Raw genomic sequence first — 21904 nt, forward strand, 5'->3', positions numbered from 1 at the left:
AATAAGGTTGTTTTTCATTCAGCTACTGTATATTCACTTTTAGGTCATCTCTGCATTAGAGGCGACTGTTTTGAAATTTTGTTGGTTCAAGGTTCTCACTAAAGGGTGAAGTCACCTACAAGGCCATATCTGCCCTGTTCATTAAGATCAATATGCGCCGAGTTCAATCTAATTTGATTGGGCGTTTGACTTGATTGTTGTGGTTCATCTTTCTCATGTTGTGTGTGGACTGCAATGAGTTTATGGAACAAGAAGTGAGACAGTGACACAAGTTATCTGCAACGAGAACAAAGGTTGGCGGGTCACGGGTCGCATCTCATCAAGCAAGATTCAGTTCATGGCGAAGAAAGAAAGAAAGAAGGAAATGGATATCATTGCATTGGCTGTGATGTACAAATCCAAGAGCAAGATTGCAACATGAGTCATGACATTTCTAGTTGCATCATGCAAGGTCATCAGCAGTCTGTTTACCCGAAGGTAGCAACATAGTGTTATATATCACAGCTTAACTGCAACCGCCCAAGGAAAATCACCAGATTGACCAAAGATATAACAAAGAATCACAAACACTCTTGACCAAAGATAACGAGCAAACAAACAAGAATCTCGAAAGAATCCACATCAGGAAACCACGCATTTCCACAGACATCCAAAAGGACCAAACCGCGTATAATCCAAAATGCCTTCTTTCTCTTTAACCACCATCACAGCATACCATGCCAACCAGAGGTACCAACTGCCATCATAGCAAAAACAACTACGCACTACAGTTCACCATCATCTCAGTCTCAGATTCTCAGAAAGCAGCTAACAAGGCGGACATGCAGTTCGGCGACATAGGAAAACTTATTATCATCATCATCGTCATGTGCAGCAAGGAAGTAAAGCCAGGACGGGACCGACCCATGCATCAGTCGACCACCTCCTCCGTCTTCTTGGGCTTCGACAGGAGGTACCAGCCCAGGGCGCTCAGCCCGGCAATGGTGCCTGCCAGCACCGCGTAGTTCCTGTTCTTGTCGGTCGACGTGCCTGCTGCGGATGCCGACGCAGTCGAACCGCCAACGCCAGTGTTCACGTCCCCTGCTGCAGCGCTTGCGGTGGACGGAGCTTGCTCTCCAGTGCTGGGACCCTGCAACAGTTCACAGCAGCACTCCTCAGTTCCACAAACCACACACACAGGACATATTTATTTAGTAGTGTATCTCAACTTACAACAATTTACAGCACTTGTAAGCTTCAGAAACCACACAGAACATATATAGTACAGTATTGCATTTCAACAATTTAAAGCACTTGTAATTTTTGCAAACCACACAGGACATATGTAGTATTGTATTTCAACAATTTACAGCACTTGTAAGCTTCACAAACCACACAGGACGAATATAATATTGTATTTCAACAATTCACAGCACTTGTAAGTTTTGCGACCCACACAGAACCATGCACAGTATCTCAACTTAGGAACTTAGGAACACAAGACAAGCATATCTAGAGGACATGTGTAAATTTGGTAAATAAGGATGTCAAAACAATAAGTAGGCTAATTATCTGTACACGACAAAAGAACAATTTACATCTCTTGTCAATTTCGTGGCCAACACAGAACTTGGTGTATCTCAACTTAGAAAGCTAAAGCATACGCATCCAAACAATAACAAAGCCTTTAGTCCCAAACAAGTTGGGGTAGGCTAGAGATGAAAGACATAAGATCTCGCGACCAACCAAAGCATACGCATCCATTCGACAAAATGACTTTGTTAATAAGGATGCTAATTTGTTGTACACGACATCACAGAATTTACTTCTCCTGTCAGTTTTCATGAGCCACACAGGACTAGTGCATCTCATGTTAGGAGCTAAAATACTGGTATCAATTGGACATATATAACTTTGTTAATAAGGAAGCTAATTTGCTGTACACACACAGAGAACTAGAGCTACTCAACTGAAAGCTAAAACATAATTATCCATTGGACATATATAACTTCTGTTAATAAGGATGCTAATTTGCTGAACACAAAATCAGTCAGGACATTTCATCAGTTTCATGACCCTCACAGAACATATATATTAGTGCATTTCAACTTATGGGAAGCCAAAAGATACATATGCATTGGGCACACATAATTTTGTCAATAATGATGCTAATTCACAGGCAGAGAAGAACTATGGACATAAAACATCAAAGTCCACTGGCCAATTCATCGGTTCAAGAAACTGAATGTTGGCATACCTTGCGTGCGAGCTTCTCCAGCTTCTCTTGTTCCATTTTCTGCAGAGACAGGTCAGAAACAGGTCATCAGGCATGTTCTTAAGTATTTAACAAAGCATCACATATAAGAAAGGCCACTTATGCCAACAGTATAGTTTGTATTAACAAAGCATCAACAAATACACAAAAGCACCCCGTATGCCAACAGTATAGCTTATATTAACAAAGCATCAACACGTGCACAAAAGACCACTCATGCTGACAGTATATCTTATATTAACAAAGCATCAGCACATGCACAAAAGACCAACTTATGCCGACAGTATCGCTTATATCAGAGTCAGAAACAGGAAAAACCGGTACTTCATAGTTTATCGCTTATATTAACATAGGACGGTTTGTAAAGCCTATTGGATACAATTCACATCTATCAGTCCAGGATGTCCTGACTAATTTCAAGTTTTCATGGTTGAATTTGTACTCTGGATGAGCCCAGTGCTTCATTCGTCAACTGAACAGAGGTAACAGGGTATAACACCATACATATAGCCGAGTGCTTCATTCATCAACTGTACAGAGGTAACAGGGTATAACACCATACATATAGCCTAGTGCTTCATTCATCAACTGTACAGAGGTAACAGGGTATAACACCATACATGAAGTGATAAATACACAAATATGAGCATACTACTGTCCAAGCAATATTACCACTGAGATGAACATTTTATTGTTCAAGGCTTCAACTGGAAGCAACTAACAAGGTAACAGATAGAATTCAAGGATTATATATGTAAGATAAGACAAGCATTATCTGAAGCAATGGATGCATCAAGAACAGGTTAATTAATGTGCTGCAGAAAGAAGTATCAATTATATCTACCGGTACAACTGTTATCAAGGATTCCTAGCTGAATTTTTATTTCTGACAAGTCTAGTGCTTCATTTGTCAACTCAACACAGGATATACAATGGCATATATTTTTTTGAAAGAAAGGGGTTTCCCCCCCTGCCCCATTTTATTGAAGCAGAGCAAAGCCAGAACATACATCGCATCGAAACGATTACAACTGTTATCAAGGATTCCTAGCTGAATTTTTATTTCTGACAAGTCTAGTGCTTCATTTGTCAACTCAACACAGGATATACAATGGCATATATTTTTTTGAAAGAAAGGGGTTTCCCCCCTGCCCCATTTTATTGAAGCAGAGCAAAGCCAGAACATACATCGCATCGAAACGATTACGTCTTATCGAACCTGTAGGTCATCTCCCTACAGCCACTTTTCCTAGGAAAGGAAAACAAGTACTCAGCCCAGCTACAATTTAAACCACCGAAACACAACTCTTATATATTACAGCCAGGTGGAGAAAGCGAAGAATCAGCTTTGGTACAATTTATGGTTGACGACTTAAACAGAAAACTACTAATAAGGTAACAGTTCCAGTTCAATGATACATATGGTAAGACAAGCATAATTTGAAGCAATGAAGTGTTGTATCAAACACAGGCTTTCTATTGGCGTTCTGCAGAAATAATGAAATAACAATGGTTCTCAGGATACTAATAAACAGAAAACACACAAAACAAGCAAGTAGCATAGTGGTAGAATATTTCTACTCGAACCTAATCATCTAATTGCACATTCCCATGATGAACAATAAAATCGATAAACATAACTGATGAGTTCACAAGAGTCACAGCAAAACTTATAGCCCAACTGGGCCACAAAATGAAAGAAAAAGGTTCAGGGCACAACGTGGCAAGAATTTCAATCCCCAATTCCAACCGAACTAACACATATCAATGGCAGTGCCTAATGATAGTACTTGCATGCAATGCTATCTGTATATCCAAATACCAATCCCCAATTGCAACCAAACTAACACATATCAATGGCAGTGCCTAATGATAGTACTTGCATGCAATGCTATCTGTATATCCAAATATCAATCCCCAATTGCAACCAAACTAAAACCCCATATGACAGCAACCATCCAACTGAATCTCCAATGGTAGAAAAAGCATGATGATTGATGAGCAAATAAAATCAGTTCAGAGGGCAGGTTTGAAGAGATCCCCGATTCCACCACTACACCAGCAGAACAGATCTCATGTCAGAAGATTCACATGATCACAAAGAGGCTAACATTGACAGGTTGTTGCCCGTTCATGCTAGTATGATTTGCACTTCCTCAAATAAATCCACCTAAAACTTCACACCAGAGCAACCAATCCACTCGGACAAATAAAATCAGTTCAGTGGCAGGCTTGAAGAAGATCCCCAAATCCCCCTAATCTAGACGGACAGAAGAGCTACCAACCATACATCAGATACAGGACGCAAGCAAGCACAACGGGGCAGAGACGCACAGGACCAGCACGGCTAACCTAGAACGTCCCTTCGTCCGACCAAGGTCGCCTCAAATCACCAACCAGCGCAGGGCTCGGCACCACCAAGGCGTGGTGTCGAGCCCTGCGCCTCAAATCGCCTACCGTAGCGCAGGGTACGTACCACACCGTCGTCTTCCTGGAACCACACGACATGGCAACAACTACGCGACCCATGAAAATAACGCGAGCATCTCGCCGCAAGCGCGCGGATCGCGCGGGGCAGACGAGACGAGACGGGGCCGACCCGCATCGCGTCCACGAAAAAACATCTCGCGCCGGAGCGGGGGGGAAGGAGGAGGGGGAGGCGGGCGCAGGGGCATGATATGATACCTTGATGTAGACGTTCTCGGCGGCCTTCTCCTCCTCGCCGAGCACCTTGCCGCCGGAGGAGCGGAGCCTGGTCTGCACGAACCGCGCCGCCGCCCTCCCCGGGGCCCTCGTCGCTGCCCTCGCCGCCGCCGCCGCCATCGACATCTCCTCCTCCGCCTTCGCCGCCCGCGAGATAGAGAGAAACCCTAGACGGCTCTGGATCCCCTTCTCTGGAAGACTCTCGAACCCTCTCTCTCTCTTCTCTCTTCTCTCTTCTCTCTGGAAATGACGAGGAGGAAATGGAAACAGGGTGGGGTGGGGGGGTATGAGTAGGCCCGTGCCGTTTTTGCGATTACGCCCCTCGAGACCAAAGCGCGCATTTCCGCAACTCTATCCGTTTCTGCTTCCTTTTTTTGCACTTTGGTCCGTTCCATCAACCTCCGCCCCAAGAAAAGGATTCTGGCTACGGTGCGGTGCGGTGCCCCCGCATACGAAATTCAAATTTCAAATTTCAAATGGCCTTCCCTTCCACCACGGCAACGCGCGCAGCACCCTCCTACATCGCGGCAACAAATAGATCTTTTCTTTTGTGACCAAATGGCAAATAGATGTTCCGTTGTTTCTCCCAAAAAAGCTTAGGGCGCCTCCGAAGCGGGCCCTGACTGTCCGGATTGCGTGGGCAAGAGGGCCGCCGGGCCAGACGTCATTTTCCGGTAAACGGGAAGCAAAGGGGGGCTTCGCGGGAGTCGGACAGCAGCCTCGTAGCACCCGACGCCTCCAGCGCATTTAATACTCCTTCCGGACCCGCGTCCACATCCTTTCGTATTTCTCTTTATCTGCTTTCTCTCTTGCCGACGTCGCCGCTCCACCATCGTCGACCCGCCCCCGTGCTTTTCGAAACTCCACGACCCCGTCACCTCCATCGCTACACCCGGGCTCCACGCCTCTTGTCCTCCGCCACCGGCCTACACATCTCCTTCCGCCGCACACGCACCATCCGTCGCTACGGTAGTCACCACGCTTGGCAATTCTTTGGTGAAATGCTCGTGCTAAAAAAATTGTCCCTTCTTCTTTAATGGATTCGGATATGGAGTACATATATAAGCATTATGTTGTGTCGTCACAAGAGGAGGACATAGACAATCATTTTATAATATACGAAAAGATATCACGACACAACTCTAGACACAAATAAAATAATATAAGTTTTATATTACAAGCCACAGCCAAGGGCTCGAATACATAGGCTCGAGTGCAAACGAGTCAGCAGAGGTAACAATATTTGAGTACATACATAAGTAAATAAATTTGACTTAAGAAGGCTAGCAGAAACAACAACATCTGGATCGAAAAGGCGCACACCTCCTGCGTGGGAGCCTCCTATCTATTGTTGGTCGTTGGTGGCCTCCACGTAGTAGTACGCTTCGTCGGGATGGTAGTAGTCGTCAGCGGGACCAACTGGCTCCTGGGCTCTGTCATCTAAGCACGGCAATCGTATCCATACCTGGCCAAACGGGCCGGCCCGACATGGCACGTCACGGCCCGTGCTAAACGTGCCTGGCCTAGCACGGCCCGCCGAGACATGTTTAGTAATCGGGTCGTGCCATGCCAGCCCGTGGGCTGCGCCTCCAGGCCCAGGCACGACCCGGATACTAAACGGGCCGGCCTGTAGGCCCGATTAGCACGCTGGGTGATGACCCACAAGTGTAGGGGATCAATCGTAGTCCTTTCGATAAGTAAGAGTGTCGAACCCAACGAGGAGCAGAAGGATCTGACAAGTGGTTTTCAGCAAGGTAAAATCTGCAGGCACCGAAATTGTCGGTAACAAATGATTGTGTGGTGAGATGATTCGTAGCAAGCAACAAGTAACAAAAGTAGCAATGGTGCAGCAAAGTGGCCCAATCCCTTTTGTAGCAAGGGACAAGCCTGGACAAAGTCTTATAGGAGGAAAACGCTCCCGAGGACACACGGGAATTTCTATCATGCTAGTTTTCATCATGTTCATATGATTCGCGTTCGTTACTTTGATAGTTTGATATGTGGATGGACCGTCGCTTGGGTACTGCCCTTACTTGGACAAGCATCTCACTTATGATTAACCCCTCTCGCAAGCATCCGCAACTACGAAAGAAGAATTAAGACAAAGTCTAACCATAGCATTAAACTAGTGGATCCAAATCAGCCCCTTACGAAGCAACGCATAAACTAGGGTTTAAGCTTCTGTCACTCTAGCAACCCATCATCTACTTACTACTTCCCAATGCCTTCCTCTAGGCCCAAATAATGGTGGAGTGTTATGTAGTCGACGTTCACCTAACACCACTAGAGGAAAAACAACATACAACATAATAAATTACCAAACGAATACCAAATTCACATGACTACTATTAGCATGACTTATCCCATGTCCTCAGGAACAAAAGTAACTACTCACAAAGCATAATCATATTCATGATCAGAGAGGTAATGAGTACCATCAAGGATCTGAACATAAACTCTTCCACCAAACAATCCAACTAGCATCAACTACAAAGAGTAATTAACACTACTAGCAACCTTACAAGTACCAATCGGAGTCGCCAGACGAAGATTGGTTACAAGTGATGAACTAGGGTTTGGAGATGAGATGGTGCTGATGAAGATGTTGATGGTGACGAGTCCCCTCCGATGAGAGGAGTGTTGGTGATGACGATGGCGATGATTTCCCCCTCCGGGAGGGAAGTTTCCCCGGCACGATCGTCCTGCCGGAGCTCTAGATTGGTTGTGCTCAAGTTCCGCCTCGTGGCGGCGGCGAATCCACGAAAAAGCTCCTCCCTGATTTTTTTTCTGGACGAAACCCTTCATATAGCAGAAGAGGGGGCCAGTGGGCCAGCATGCTGCCCACAAGCCCCCTCAGCGCGGCTAGGGGGGTGGCCGCACCAAGCAGGCTTGTGGACACCTGCTGGCGCCCCTCTGGCGCTTCTTCGGCCCAGTATTTTTTATAAATCCAGAAAAAAATCCTCGTTGATTTTTACGGCGTTTGGAGTTGCGCAGAATAGGTATCTCAACTTTGCTCCTTTTTCAAGCCAGAATTCTAGCTGCCGGCATTCTCCCTCTTCATGTAAACCTTGCAAAATAAGAGAGAAAAGGCATAAGTATTGTACCGTGAAGTGAAATAACAGCCCAAGAAGCGATAAATATCAACATGAAAACATGATGCAAAATGGACGTATCAACTTCCCCAAGCTTAGACCTCGCTTGTCCTCAAGTGAAAGCCTAGCTCAATAAATATGTCCACATGTTTAGGGAGAGAGGTGTCGACAAAACAAGATACGAACATGCATGCATCGTGATCATGATCAGAACAACCATACCAACATATAATCTCTCATGCTAAAGTGATAATTCCTTCACAAAGTAAAGCATGGATCAAGAACCTTACCGAGAAGTAACAACCGATAGCCTTTAGTCATTGAAGCAATTGCAATTGATCACAACATCAGAAAGAGTCAAATAAGAGCTTGTAAAGCAAATCCACATACTCAATCATTCTTTCGTTCTCTACAATTGCTACAACTCACGTGGTACTCATGAGATCAAAGTTTCAGCTGGACACAGAGAAAGATAGGGGCTTATAGTTTTGCCTCCCAACTGCTTACCTCAAGGGTAATGTCAACAATAATAATTCATGAATACTTACTTCCAAGTTGACATATGAATATAGATCTTTCCCAAGCATATGACGTTAGCCAAGATAAAGGCGAAATAAGGAATTGGTGAAGATCACCATGACTCTTTCAAGGGAAAAAAGTAAAGGTACAAGATAGGACCTTCGCAGAGGGAAGCAGAGGTTGTCATGCGCTTTTAAGGTTTGGATGCGTGTCCTCTTGGTGCGGAGGAACGTCACTTTATATTGCCTCCTATGATAAAGAACTTTAGTATGCAGTCTGTCGCTTTTATGTCTTCCTCATCACAGGTTCGTACAAAGCTTATTTTCCACACACTATATTAGAGAGCAATTTTTATTGCTTGCACCAATGACAACTTACTTGAGGGATCTTATTCAATCCATAGGTAGGTATGGTGGACACTCATGGCAAAACTGGGTTGAAGGTTTATGAATGCATGCTACTTCTCAAACAACAGCGCCAGAAATTGACACGTTGACGGAGACTGGGCTTGCGTTGGTTTTTCCCTTGAAGAGGAAAGGGTGATGCAACACAGGAGCAGTAAGTATTTCCCTCAGTTTGAGAAGCAAGGTATCGATCCAGAAGGAGGGTCTCGTCAAGTTCAGAGTACGTGCGCAAACACAAACAAGCTTGCACCCAACGCTTCAAAGGGGTTGTCAATTCCTTCAAGATTGTTTGCAAAGTGAGATCTGAAGGCGGAAAGTGCAACGAAGTAAAAAGTGTAAGGCTGAAAATATGGTGTGGAGTAGACCCAGGAGCCATAGTGTTCACTAGAGGCTTCTTTCAAAATAGCAAATATCACGGTGGGTGAACAAATTACTGTCGAGCAATTGATAGAACCGCGCAAAGTCATGACGATATGTAAGGCAATGATCATACATATAGGCATCACGTCCGAGACAAGTAGACCGGTACTTTCTGCATCTACAACTATTACTCCACACATCGACCGCTATCCAACATGCATCTAGTGTATTGAGTTCATGACGAACAGAGTAACGCCTTAAGCAAGATGACATGATGTAGAGGGATAATCTCAAACCAATGATGAAAACCCCATCCTTTTACCCTTGATGGCAACAACACGATGCGTGCCTTGCTACCCCTTCTGTCACTGGGTGAGGTCACCGCACGGTATGAACCCAAAACCAAGCACTTCTCCCATTGCAAAAATCATAGATCTAGTTGGCCAAACAAAACCCACAACTCGAAGAGAATTACAAGGATATAAAATCATGCATAAGAGAGATCAGAAGAAACTCAAACAAGATTCATAGATAATCTGATCATAAATCCACAATTCATCGGATCTCGACAAACACACCGCAAAAGAAGATTACATCAGATAGATATCCTTGAAGATCATGGAGAACTTTGTATTGAAGATCCAAGAGAGAAAAGAAGCCATCTAGTTACTAGCTATGGACCCGTAGGTCTATGGTGAACTACTCACGCATCATCGGAGAGGTCATGGTGTTGATGAAGAAGCCCTCTGTATCCGAATCCCCCCTCCGGCAGGGCACCAGAACGTGCCCCAGATGGGATCTTGCGGAGACAGAAGCTTGCGGCGGCGGAAAAGTACTTTCGATGATCTCCTGATTTTTTTGGGATTTTTAGGGAATATGTAGGCGCAACCCCTAGGGCAGAGGGCGTCCAGGGGGCCCACAAGCCTGTGGGCCGCGACCTCCCCCTCGCCGCGGGGTGAGGTCTTGTGGGGCCCCTAGGGTCGCCCTGCCATGGCTCTCAAGTCTCCTGATCTTCTTCCGTTACGGAAAAATTCTTTTCAGGGATTTTATTCCGTTTGGACTCTATTTCAAAATATCCTCTGAAAGGGTCAAAAACATGGAAAAAAACATGAACTGGCACTTGGCACTGGGTTAATAAGTTAGTCCCAAAAAATATATAAAAGGCATGCAAAACATCAAAGTCTGACAAGATAATAGCATGAAACCATAAAAAATTATAGATACATTGGAGATGTATCAAGCATCCCCAAGCTTAACTCCTGCTCGTCCTCGAGTAGGGAAGTGATAAAGAATGAATTTTTGATGTGGAATGCTACCTAGCATAGTTGTCCTTTGCAACTTCTTTCACGTGACATGAATGTTCAGATCCATAAGATTCAAAACAATAGTTTTCTATTGACATGAAAACAATAATACTTCAAGCAAACTAGCAAAGTAATCATGAACTTTCAAAATAACAAGGCCAAGGAAAGTTATCCCTACAAAATCATATAGTCTGGCTATGCTCCATCATCCTCACACAACTAATGTAAATCATGCACAACGTCGGTATTGACCAAGTAATTGTTTTCACACTCTTACTTTCTCAAACTTTTTATAACTATCACGCAATACATGAGCGCGAGCCATGGATATAGCACTATAGGTGGAATAGAGTGTGGTGGTGGTTGTGAGAAAAAAGGAGGAGATGGTCACATTGACTCGGTGTATCAAAAGGCTATGGAGATGCCCATTAATATATATCAATGTGAATGAGTAGGGATTGTCATACAAGAGATGCACTAGAGCTATAAGTATGTGAAAGCTCAAAAGGAAAACTAGTGGGTGTGCATCCAACTTGCTTGCTCACGAAGACCTAGGGCAACTTTGAGGAAGCCCATCATTGGAATATACAAGCCAAGTTATATAATGAAGATTCCCACTAGCATATGGTAGTGACAAAGCAAGAACCTCTCAATCATGAAGAACATGGTGCTATTATGGAGCACAAGTGTGGAAAAAGATAGTAGCATTGTCCCTTCTCTCTTTTTCTCTTTTTTCAATTGGGCTCTTAGGCCTCCCTTTTTTCCCCCTTTTTTGGACTCTTTGGCCTCTTTTTATTCATTTATTTATTTGCTCACATGGGACAATGCTCTAATAGTGATGATCATCACACTTTTATTTACTCACAGCTCTAAATGATGATGACTCTATAGGAAATGCCTCTGGCAGTGTACCGGGATGTGCAACGATCTAGCATGGCGTATGACGTTGAAACATCTCGCTAGCTATCTTATGATCATGGAATGGCAATATGAGACTATGAGAGTGACGACACAAGTCATGAGACGGAACGGGTGGAGTTGCATGGCAATATATCTCGGAATGGCTATGAAAATGCCATAGTAGGTAGGTATGCTGGCTATTTTGAGGAAGGCATATGGTGGATTTGTGCACCGGCGAGAATTGCGTGACACTAGAGAGGCTAGCAACGGTGGAAGGTGAAAGTGCATCTATACCATGGACTCACATTAGTCATGAAGAACTCACATACTTGGTGCGAAAGTTTTTATTAGTAATCGAAACAAAGTGCTAAACGCATACTCCTAGGGGAAGGGTTGGTAGGTGTTAACCATCGCGTGATCCCGACCTCAACACAAAGGATGACAATCAATAGATCAATCATGCTCCGACTTCCTAACATAGCGGTTCATCATACGTGCATGCTACGGGAATCACTAACTTCAGCACAAGTATTTCTAGATTCACAACACCCTACTAACATAGCTCTTAATATTACCAAATCCACGTCTCAAAACTAATTTAGAGGAATCAAAACTTCTCTTTCTACTCAATGCACATGAAGATGGAGGTTTTTGCATCCTCTTTGGGTACCTATCACATTTGGGACTACTTTCATAGCATAAGCCAACTACCAAATCACGCACCGCCGTGCTCTAAAAAGATATAAGTGAAGCACAAAGATTAAAAGTATCTGGCTCAAAGGATATAAGTGAAGAACTATGAGCAAAAGTATCTAGCTCAAAAGATATAAGTGAAGCACTATGAGCAAAAGTATCTAGCTCAAAAGATATAAGTGAAGCACTATGAGCATTCTAGCAAAATCACGATGAGTGCATGTCTCTCTCTCAAAAAGGTGTGCAGCAAGGATGATTGTGACACAACAAAAAGAAAAGACTCCTAAGATACAAGACGCTCCAAGCAAAACACATATCATGTGGTGAATAAAAATATAGCTCCAAGTAATGTTACCGATGGATTGAAGACGAAAGAGGGGATGCCTTCCCGGGGCATCCCCAAGCTTAGGATTATTGGTGTCCTTGAATTTGGCTTGGGATGCCTTGGGCATCCCTAAGCTTGAGCTCTTTCCACTCCTTATCTCTTTGTCCATGAGAACATCACCCAAAACTTGAAAACTTCACAACACAAAACTTAAACAGAAACTCGTGATAACATTAGCACAAGAAAACAAACTACCACTTATTTTGGTACTGTAGCAAACTTGAATTCGATCTATATTGGTGTTGGGCTACTGTATTCTCACTTTTCCATGGCTAGTACCATAGTTTCATCAAAACAAGCAACCAACTCAACAAAAACAAAATCTGTTAAAAACAGACCAGTCTGTAGCAATCTGTATACTTCATATACTTCTGGTACCTCAAAAACTCTGAAAACTTACGACGGACTGGGAGAAAGGCATATCAACCAGCAGAAAAAAGAATCAGCTCAAACTCTCTTTCTGAATAAAAATGAAAAATCATCTCGTGAGGGAAAAGTTTCTGTCTTTTCCAGCAGGATCAAACAACCATTACCAAGACTAGTCATAAAGGTTTTGCTTGGATCAAACACAAAAAGAAACACAAAAACCACAATCACAACAGAATTGTGATGGTGTAGATGAAACAAAACATAAAGAAATAGATAAATTCATTGGGTTGCCTCCCAACAAGCACTATTGTTTAACGCCCTTAGCTAGGCATAAAAGCGGTAGAATCACGTATCATCGTCTTTGGTGCTCAAACCATAAGTAGCGCGATCACTTATCATCTTAAGGTTTTCATCTTTCTTGCTAGATGATTCACCACTATTTTTGGGAGCAAAAACAGATTTGGTGACCTTATTGTGGGCAAAGTTTGGAGTATTCTGCACGGCGGCAAAAGCGGAACCCAAGTTGGTTATAACATCCTCTAGTTTGCCAATCCTAGCGGAATCATGACCTAGTTTTTCGTTAACTATGGGTTCCTTCTCCTTTAAATTTTTTAAAACCATTCCCACCTTGGATCCGTACCGAGTGATTTGATTGTGGATCTTTTTATCCAAATTCTCAATGAGTTCTATCGTAGCAACTTTAGTTTCAATGACGTCTAGCCTACGCATCACATGTTCCAGAGTTAAGGTAGTTCCATTAACCATGAGTGGGGGTGAGCCTACCAAAGTTATTACAGCTCCGTAAGAATCAACGGTATGGCTACCCAAGAAATTTCCACCTACGATGGTGTCAAGAATATACCTATTCCAAGGAGAAACACCCACATAAAAACTGCGAAGCACGACGGTTGGGATTGCTTATGAGTAGATCTACTATGAGCATTGCAAATCCTATACCAAGCGTCCTTTAAGTTTTCTTCCTCAATTTGTTTGAAATTGAGGACTTCGCTCTCGGGGGTATCGTTCGAAGTGGTGGATCTAGCCATCAGGCTAGACTATCCCACACATACGAACAAAAAGTAAGCGAGAGAAAAGGGCGAACGAAAAGGCAGACGAAAAAGGCAAACGAAAAAGGCAAATTGTGAAGTGGGGGAGAGGAAAACGAGAGGCAACTGGCAAACAAGGTAAATGCAAGAGATGAGTTTGCGACACCTACTTGGATGAGTTCTTGACTTGATCTTCCTCCCCGGCAACGGCGCCAGAAATCCTTTTGCTACTTCTCAAACAACAGCGCCAGAAATTGACACGTTGACGGAGACTGGGCTTGCGTTAGTTTTTCCCTTGAAGAGGAAAGGGTGATGCAACACAGGAGCAGTAAGTATTTCCCTCAGTTTGAGAACCAAGGTATCGATCCAGAAGGAGGGTCTCGTCAAGTCGAGAGTACTTGCGCAAACACAAACAAGCTTGCACCCAACGCTTCAAAGGGGTTGTCAATCCCTTCAAGATTGTTTGCAAATTAAGATCTGAAGGCGGAAAGTGCAACGAAGTAAAAAGTGTAAGGCTGAAAATATGGTGTGTGCTACTGCGACAACATACTTTCCCTGGTACGGCGCCAGGAATCATGCTGCTGCGGCTACGCCTTTAGGGACTTCCTTGGCAAATATGCAAAGGATTCCCCCGTGGCCTTGGAGCCTTGCCTTTGTGTTCCCTCGAAGCGGAAAGGGTGATGTAGCAGAGCGGCGGTAAGTATTTCCCTCAGTTTTGAGAACCAAGGTATCGATCCAGTGAAGGAGTATCATAAGTGCCTGCACAAACACAAAGAGCTTGCTCCCAACGCTATGAAGGGGTTGTCAATCCCTTATAGATTGTTTGCCAAGTGAGAACTGGAAGCAACAAAGTAACAAAGCAAAGTAAAAGCGGAGGTGTAAACGATAGGTGTGAATAGACCCGGGGGCCGTAGTATTCACTAGTGGCTTTTCTCATGAAAGCAAGTAGACGGTGGGTGAACAAATTACTGCCGAGCAATTGATAGAACCGCGCAAAGTCGTGACGATATCTAAGGCAATGATTATATCTATAGACATCACGTCCAAAACAAGTAGACCGATACTTTATGCATCTACTACTATTACTCCACACGTCGACCGCTATCCAGAATGCATCTAGTGTATTAAGTCCAAAAGAAAATACTAACGCCTTAAGCAAGATGACATGATGTAGATGGACAATCTCATATCTACGACAGAGCCCACCTTGTTACCCTTGATGGCAACTACACGATGTGTGCCTTGCTACCCCTACTGTCACTGGGAAAGGTCACCACACGGTAAGAACCCAAAACCAAGCACTTCTCCCATTGCAAGAATCATAGATCTAGTTGGACAAACAAAACCCAAGACTCGGAGAGACTTACAAGGATATCAAATCATGCATATAAGAAATCAACAAAGACTCAAATATATCATAGATAATCTGATCACAAATCCACAATTCATCGGATCTCGACAAACACACCGCCAAAGAAGATTACATCGGATAGATCTCCATGAAGATCATGGAGAACTTTGTATTGAAGATCCAAGAGAGAGAAGAAGCCATCTAGCTACTAACTACGGTCCCATAGGTCTGAAGTGAACTACTCACGAGTCATTGGAGGGGCGATGATGATGATGAAGAAGCCCTCCAACTCCAAGACCCCTCCGGCAGGGCATCGGGAAGGGTCTCCAGATGAGATCTCGCGGAAACGGAAGCTTGCGGCGGCGGAAAAGTGTTTTCGTGGACGCCCTGATTTTTTCTGCATTTTTAGGGAATATATAGGCCAAAGACCTAGGGCAGGGGGGCGCCAGGGAGGCCACAAGCTTGGTTGCCCCGGCCTCCCCCCTTGTCGTGGCAACAGGGCTTGTGGGCTCCCTGTGGGCCCACTTGCTTGGCCCTCAAGCCTCCTGATCTTCTTCCGTTCTGGAAAAAATCATTTTGGGGATTTTATTCTGTTTGGACTCCGTTCCAAAATTAGATCTCAAAAGAGTCAAAAACACAGAAAAAACAGGAACTGGCACTTGGCACTGAGTTAATAAGTTAGTCCCAAAAAAGATATAAATGGTAAACAAAACATCCAAAGTTGACAAGATAACAGCGTGAAACCATCAAAAATTATAGATACGTTTGAGACGTATCAAGCATCCCCAAGCTTAACCCCTGCTCGTCCTCGAATAGGGAAGTGATAGAGAATGATTTTTTTATGCTTTCATGCTACCTAGCATAGATGTGCTTTGTAACTCCTCTTATGTGACGTGAATGTTCAGATCCATTAGATTCAAAACAATAGTTTGCTATTGACGTGGAAACAATAATATTTCAAGCAAACTAGCAAGCTAATCATGAACTTTCGAAACAACAAGGCCAAAACAAAGTTATCCCTACAAAATCATATAATCTGGCTATGCTCTATCATCATTGCACAACGAATTTAAATCATGCACAACCCCGGTATTGGCCAAGTAATTGTTTTCACACCTTTACTTTCTCAAACTTTTTTCAACTCTCACACAATACATGAGCATGAGCCATGGTTTTAGCACTATAAGTGGTGGAGATTGCAAGTCAAACAAGGAGAAGATGATCACATTAACTAGGCATATCAATAAGCTGTGGAGATGCTCATCAATAGATATCAATGTGAACGAGTAGGGATTGCCATACAAATGATGCACTAGAGCTAAGAGTGTGTGAAAGCTCTTAAAGAAAACTAGTGGGTGTGCATCCAACTTGCTTGCTCACGAAGACCTAAGGCAATTTTGAGGAAGCCTATCATTGGAATATACAAGCCAAGTTATATAATGAAAATTTACCACTAGCTATATGGTGGTGACAAAACGAGAGACTCTCAATCATGAGGATCATGGTGCTTAATATGCACAAGTGTGGAAAAGTGGTAGCATTGTCCCTTCTCTCTTTTTCTCTCATTTTTTTTGAATGGGCTCTTTGGCCTCTCTTTTTTTATTTTGGTGGGCATCTTTGGCCTCTTTTATTACCTCACATGGGACAATGCTCCATCAATGATGATCATCACACTTTCAACTCAAAACTTAGAGCAACGATGACTCTATATGGAATGCTTTCGGTAGTGTACCGTGACAATGATCTAGCATGGCATAGACATAAATGGAAACATCATGCTAGCTATCTTATGATCATGCAATGGCAATGTAGACGTGGTGGCACATGTCATGGTGGTAGTTGCATGGCAATATATCTCTGATTATGAATAAGGTGTTGTTGCTTGATAACTGGATCACGTCATTGGGAGAATCACGTGATGGACTAGACCCAAACTAATAGACGTAGCATGTTGATCGTGTCATTTTGTTACTACTGTTTTCTGCGTGTCAAGTATTTATTCCTATGACCATGAGATCATATAACTCACTGACACCGGAGGAATGCTTTGTGTGTATCAAACGTCGCAACGTAACTGGGTGACTATAAAGATGCTCTACAGGTATCTCCGAAGGTGGTAGTTGAGTTAGTATGGATCAAGACTGGGATTTGTCACTCCGTGTGACGGAGAGGTATCTCGGGGCCCACTCGGTAATACAACATCACACACCAGCCTTGCAAGCAATGTAACTTAGTGTAAGTTGCGGGATCTTGTATTACGGAACGAGTAAAGAGACTTGCCGGTAAACGAGGTTGAAATAAGTATACGGATACTGACGATCGAATCTCGGGCAAGTAACATACCGAAGGACAAAGGGAATGACATACGGGATTATACGAATCCTTGGCACTGAGGTTCAAACGATAAGATCTTCGTAGAATATGTAGGATCCAATATGGGCATCCAGGTCCCGCTATTGGATATTGACCGAGGAGTCTCTCGGGTCATGTCTACATAGTTCTCGAACCCGCAGGGTCTGCACACTTAAGGTTCGACGTTGTTTTATGCGTATTTGAGTTATATGGTTGGTTACCGAATGTTGTTCGGAGTCCCGGATGAGATCACGGACGTCACGAGGGTTTCCGGAATGGTCCGAAAACGAAGATTGATATATAGGATGACCTCATTTGATTACCGGAAGGTTTTCGAAGTTACCGGGAATGTACCGGGAATGACGAATGGGTTCCGGGAGTTCACCGGGGGGGCCACCCACCCCGGGGAAGCCCATAGGCCTTGGGGGAGCCACACCAGCCCTTAGTGGGCTGGTGGGACAGCCCACAAGTGCCCTATGCGCCAAGGAGAAGAAAATCAAGAGAGAAAGAAAAAAAAAGGAGGAGGTGGGAAGGAAGGGGGACTCCCTCCCACCAAACCTAGTCCAACTCGGTTTGGGGGGGGGGGGGGGGGAGAGTCCTCCCCCTTGGCTCGGCCGACCCCCTTGAGGGTCCTTGGACCCCAAGGCAAGGCCCCCTCCCTCCCACCTATATATACGGAGGTTTTAGGGCTGATTTGAGACAACTTTTCCACGGCAGCCTGACCACACACCTCCACGGTTTTTCCTCTAGATCGCGTTTCTGCGGAGCTCGGGCGGAGCCCTGCTGAGACAAGATCATCACCAACCTACGGAGCGCCGTCACGCTGCCGGAGAACTCTTCTACCTCTCCGTCTCTCTTGCTGGATCAAGAAGGCCGAGATCATCGTCGAGCTGCACGTGTGCTGAACGCGGAGGTGCCGTCCGTTCGGTACTAGATCGTGGGACTGATCACGGGATTGTTCGCGGGGCGGATCGAGGGACGTGAGGACGTTCCACTACATCAACCGCGTTCTCTAACGCTTCTGCCGTACGGTCTACAAGGGTACGTAGATCACTCATCCCCTCTCGTAGATGGACATCACCATGATAGGTCTTCGTGCGCGTAGGAAAATTTTTGTTTCCCATGCGACGTTCCCCAACAGTGGCATCATGAGCTAGGTTCATGCGTAGATGTCTTCTCGAGTAGAACACAAAAGGTTTTCTGGGCGGTGATGTGCGTTTTGCTGCCCTCCTTAGTCTTTTCTTGATTCCGCGGTATTGTTGGATTGAAGCGGCTTGGACCGACATTACTCGTACGCTTACCAGAGACTGGTTTCATCGTTACGAGTAACTCCGTTGCTCAAAGATGACTGGCAAGTGTCAGTTTCTCCAACTTTAGTTGAATCGGATTTGACCGAGGAGGTCCTTGGATGAGGTTAAATAGCAACTCATATATCTCCGTTGTGGTGTTTGCGTAAGTAAGATGCGATCCTACTAGATACCCATGGTCACCACGTAAAACATGCAACAACAAAATTAGAGGACGTCTAACTTGTTTTTGCAGGGTATGATTGTGATGTGATATGGCCAACGATGTGATGTGATATATTGGATGTATGGGATGATCATGTTGTAATAGAAATATCGACTTGCACGTCGATGGTACGGCAACCGGTAGGAGCCATAGGGTTGTCTTTATACTAACGTTTGTGCTTGCAGATGCGTTTACTATTTTGCTAGGATGTAGCTTTAGTAGTAATAGCATAAGTAGCACGACAACCCCGATGGCAACACGTTGATGGATGATCATGGTGTGGCGCCGGTGACAAGAAGATCGTGCCGGTGCTTTGGTGATGGAGATCAAGAAGCACGTGATGATGGCCATATCATGTCACTTATGAATTGCATGTGATGTTAATCCTTTTATGCACCTTATTTTGCTTAGAACGACGGTAGAATTATGAGGTGATCTCTCACTAAAATTTCAAGACGAAATTGTGTTCTCGCCGACTGTGCACCGTTGCTACAGTTCGTCGTTTCGAGACACCACGTGATGATCGGGTGTGATAGACTCAACGTTCACATACAACGGGTGCAAAACAGTTGCACACGCGGAACACTCGGGTTAAGCTTGACGAGCCTAGCATGTGCAGACATGGCCTCGGAACACATGAGACCGAAAGGTCGATCATGAATCATATAGTTGATATGATTAGCGTAGGGATGCTTACCACTGAAACTATACTCAACTCACGTGATGCTCGGACTTGAGCTAGTGTAAGTGGATCATGAACCACTCAAATGACTAGAGAGATGTACTTTTTGAGTGGGAGTTTAGCAAATAATTTGATTAAGTTAAACTCTAATTATCTTGAACATAGTCTAAGTCCACTTTGAATATATTTGTGTTGTAGATCATGGCTCACGCGACAGTCATCCTGAATTTTAATACGTTCCTAGAGAAAGCTAAGTTGAAAGATGATGGAAGCAACTTTGTAGACTGGGCTCGTAATCTTAAGCTAATCTTGCAAGCTGGGAAGAAGGATTATGTCCTTAATGCTACGCTAGGAGATGAACCACCCGCTACGGCTGATCAGGATGTTAAGAACGCTTGGTTAGCACGTAAGGAGGACTACTCAATAGTTCAATGTGCAGTCTTGTATGGCTTAGAACCGGGACTTCAACGTCGCTTTGAGCGTCATGGAGCATTTGAGATGTTCCAGGAGTTGAAGTTTATCTTTCAGAAGAACGCCCGGATCGAGAGGTATGAGACCTCCGATAAATTCTATGCTTGCAAGATGGAGGAAAACTCGTCTGTCAGTGAACATGTGCTCAAAATGTGTGGGTACTCAAACCGTCTAGCTGAACTGGGGATTGAACTCCCGCAAGAAGCTATCACTGACAGAATCCTTCAATCACTGCCGCCAAGCTATAAAGGCTTTGTGTTGAACTACAACATGCAAGGGATGAACAAGTCTCCCGGCGAGTTGTTTGCGATGCTGAAAGTCGCAGAGTCTGAACTCCGTAAAGAGCATCAAGTGTTGATGGTGAGCAAGACCACTAGTTTCAAGAGAAACGGCAAAGGCAAGAAGGGAAATTCGAAGAAGAGCGGCAAGCCTGTTGCCAATCCGCCGAAGAAACCCAAGGCTGGACCTAAGCCTGAAACAGAGTGCTTCTATTGCAAGGGTATGGGTCACTGGAAGCGCAATTGCCCCAAGTATCTGGCAGATAAGAAGGCGGGCAAAGAAAAATCAGGTATATTTGATATACATGTTATTGATGTGTACTTAACCAGCTCTCGTAGTAGTGCCTGGGTATTTGATACCGGTTCTGTTGCTCACATTTGCAACTCGAAGCAGGAACTGCGGAATAGACGAAGGCTGGCGAAAGACGAAGTGACGATGCGCGTAGGAAACGGTTCCAAGGTTGATGCAATCGCCGTCGGCACAGTGTCACTTCAGCTACCATCGGGATTAGTGATGAACTTAAATCATTGTTATTTAGTGCCTGCGTTGAGCATGAACATTATATCTGGATCTTGTTTATTGCGAGACGGTTACTCTTTTAAGTCAGAGAATAATGGTTGTTCTATTTCTATGAGTAACATCTTTTATGGTCATGCACCGAATGTGAGAGGATTGTTCATATTGAATCTTGATAGCGATACACATATACATAACATTGAGACCAAAAGAGTTAGAGTAAACAATGATAGCGCCATATTTTTGTGGCACTGCCGCTTGGGTCATATTGGTGTAAAGCGCATGAAGAAACTCCATGCTGATGGACTTTTGGAGTCACTTGACTTCGATTCACTTGACACGTGCGAACCATGCCTCATGGGCAAGATGACTAAGACTCCGTTCTCCGGAACGATGGAGCGTGCAAGTGACTTATTGGAAATCATACATACCGATGTGTGTGGTCCAATGAGCGTGGAGGCACGCGGCAGATATCGTTATTTTCTCACCTTCACTGACGATTTAAGTAGATATGGTTATGTATACTTGATGAAGCACAAGTCTGAAACTTTTGAAAAGTTCAAGCAATTTCAGAGTGAAGTGGAAAATCATCGTAACAAGAAGATCAAGTTCCTACGGTCTGATCGTGGGGGTGAATATCTGAGTTTCGAGTTTGGTACTCACTTAAGACAATGTGGAATTGTTTCGCAGTTAACACCGCCTGGAACACCAC

The 21904-nt window shown here is 44.3% G+C and overlaps 1 protein-coding gene across 1 annotated transcript; it reads right to left on the minus strand.

Annotated features, from left to right (window-relative positions):
* Positions 1-670: 670 nt before the first annotated feature.
* Positions 671-5214, minus strand: LOC123446836 (uncharacterized protein At2g27730, mitochondrial). The gene is made up of 3 exons (XM_045123375.1): positions 4940-5214; positions 2237-2275; positions 671-1129 (listed from the first exon to the last, which is right to left on the minus strand). Exons 1-3 carry the CDS (start codon positions 5081-5083, stop codon positions 911-913), a joined length of 402 nt encoding a protein of 133 aa, XP_044979310.1. The 5' UTR covers positions 5084-5214; the 3' UTR covers positions 671-910.
* Positions 5215-21904: the final 16690 nt, after the last annotated feature.

This window comes from Hordeum vulgare, chromosome 4H (assembly GCF_904849725.1).
Source record: "Hordeum vulgare subsp. vulgare chromosome 4H, MorexV3_pseudomolecules_assembly, whole genome shotgun sequence".
In the NCBI taxonomy this organism is placed as follows: domain Eukaryota; kingdom Viridiplantae; phylum Streptophyta; class Magnoliopsida; order Poales; family Poaceae; genus Hordeum; species Hordeum vulgare.

What these genes read in the sequence shown, in the direction of transcription:
- LOC123446836 (XM_045123375.1), bottom strand. Translation starts at nt 5,083, where the DNA reads ATGTCGATGGCGGCGGCGGCGGCGAGGGCAGCGACGAGGGCCCCGGGG. An exon ending in CCGAGAACGTCTACATCAAG is followed by an intron (nt 2,276 to 4,939) that starts GTATCATATCAT and finishes CTGTCTCTGCAG; the next exon opens with AAAATGGAACAAGAGAAGCT. An exon ending in TGGAGAAGCTCGCACGCAAG is followed by an intron (nt 1,130 to 2,236) that starts GTATGCCAACAT and finishes GAACTGTTGCAG; the next exon opens with GGTCCCAGCACTGGAGAGCA.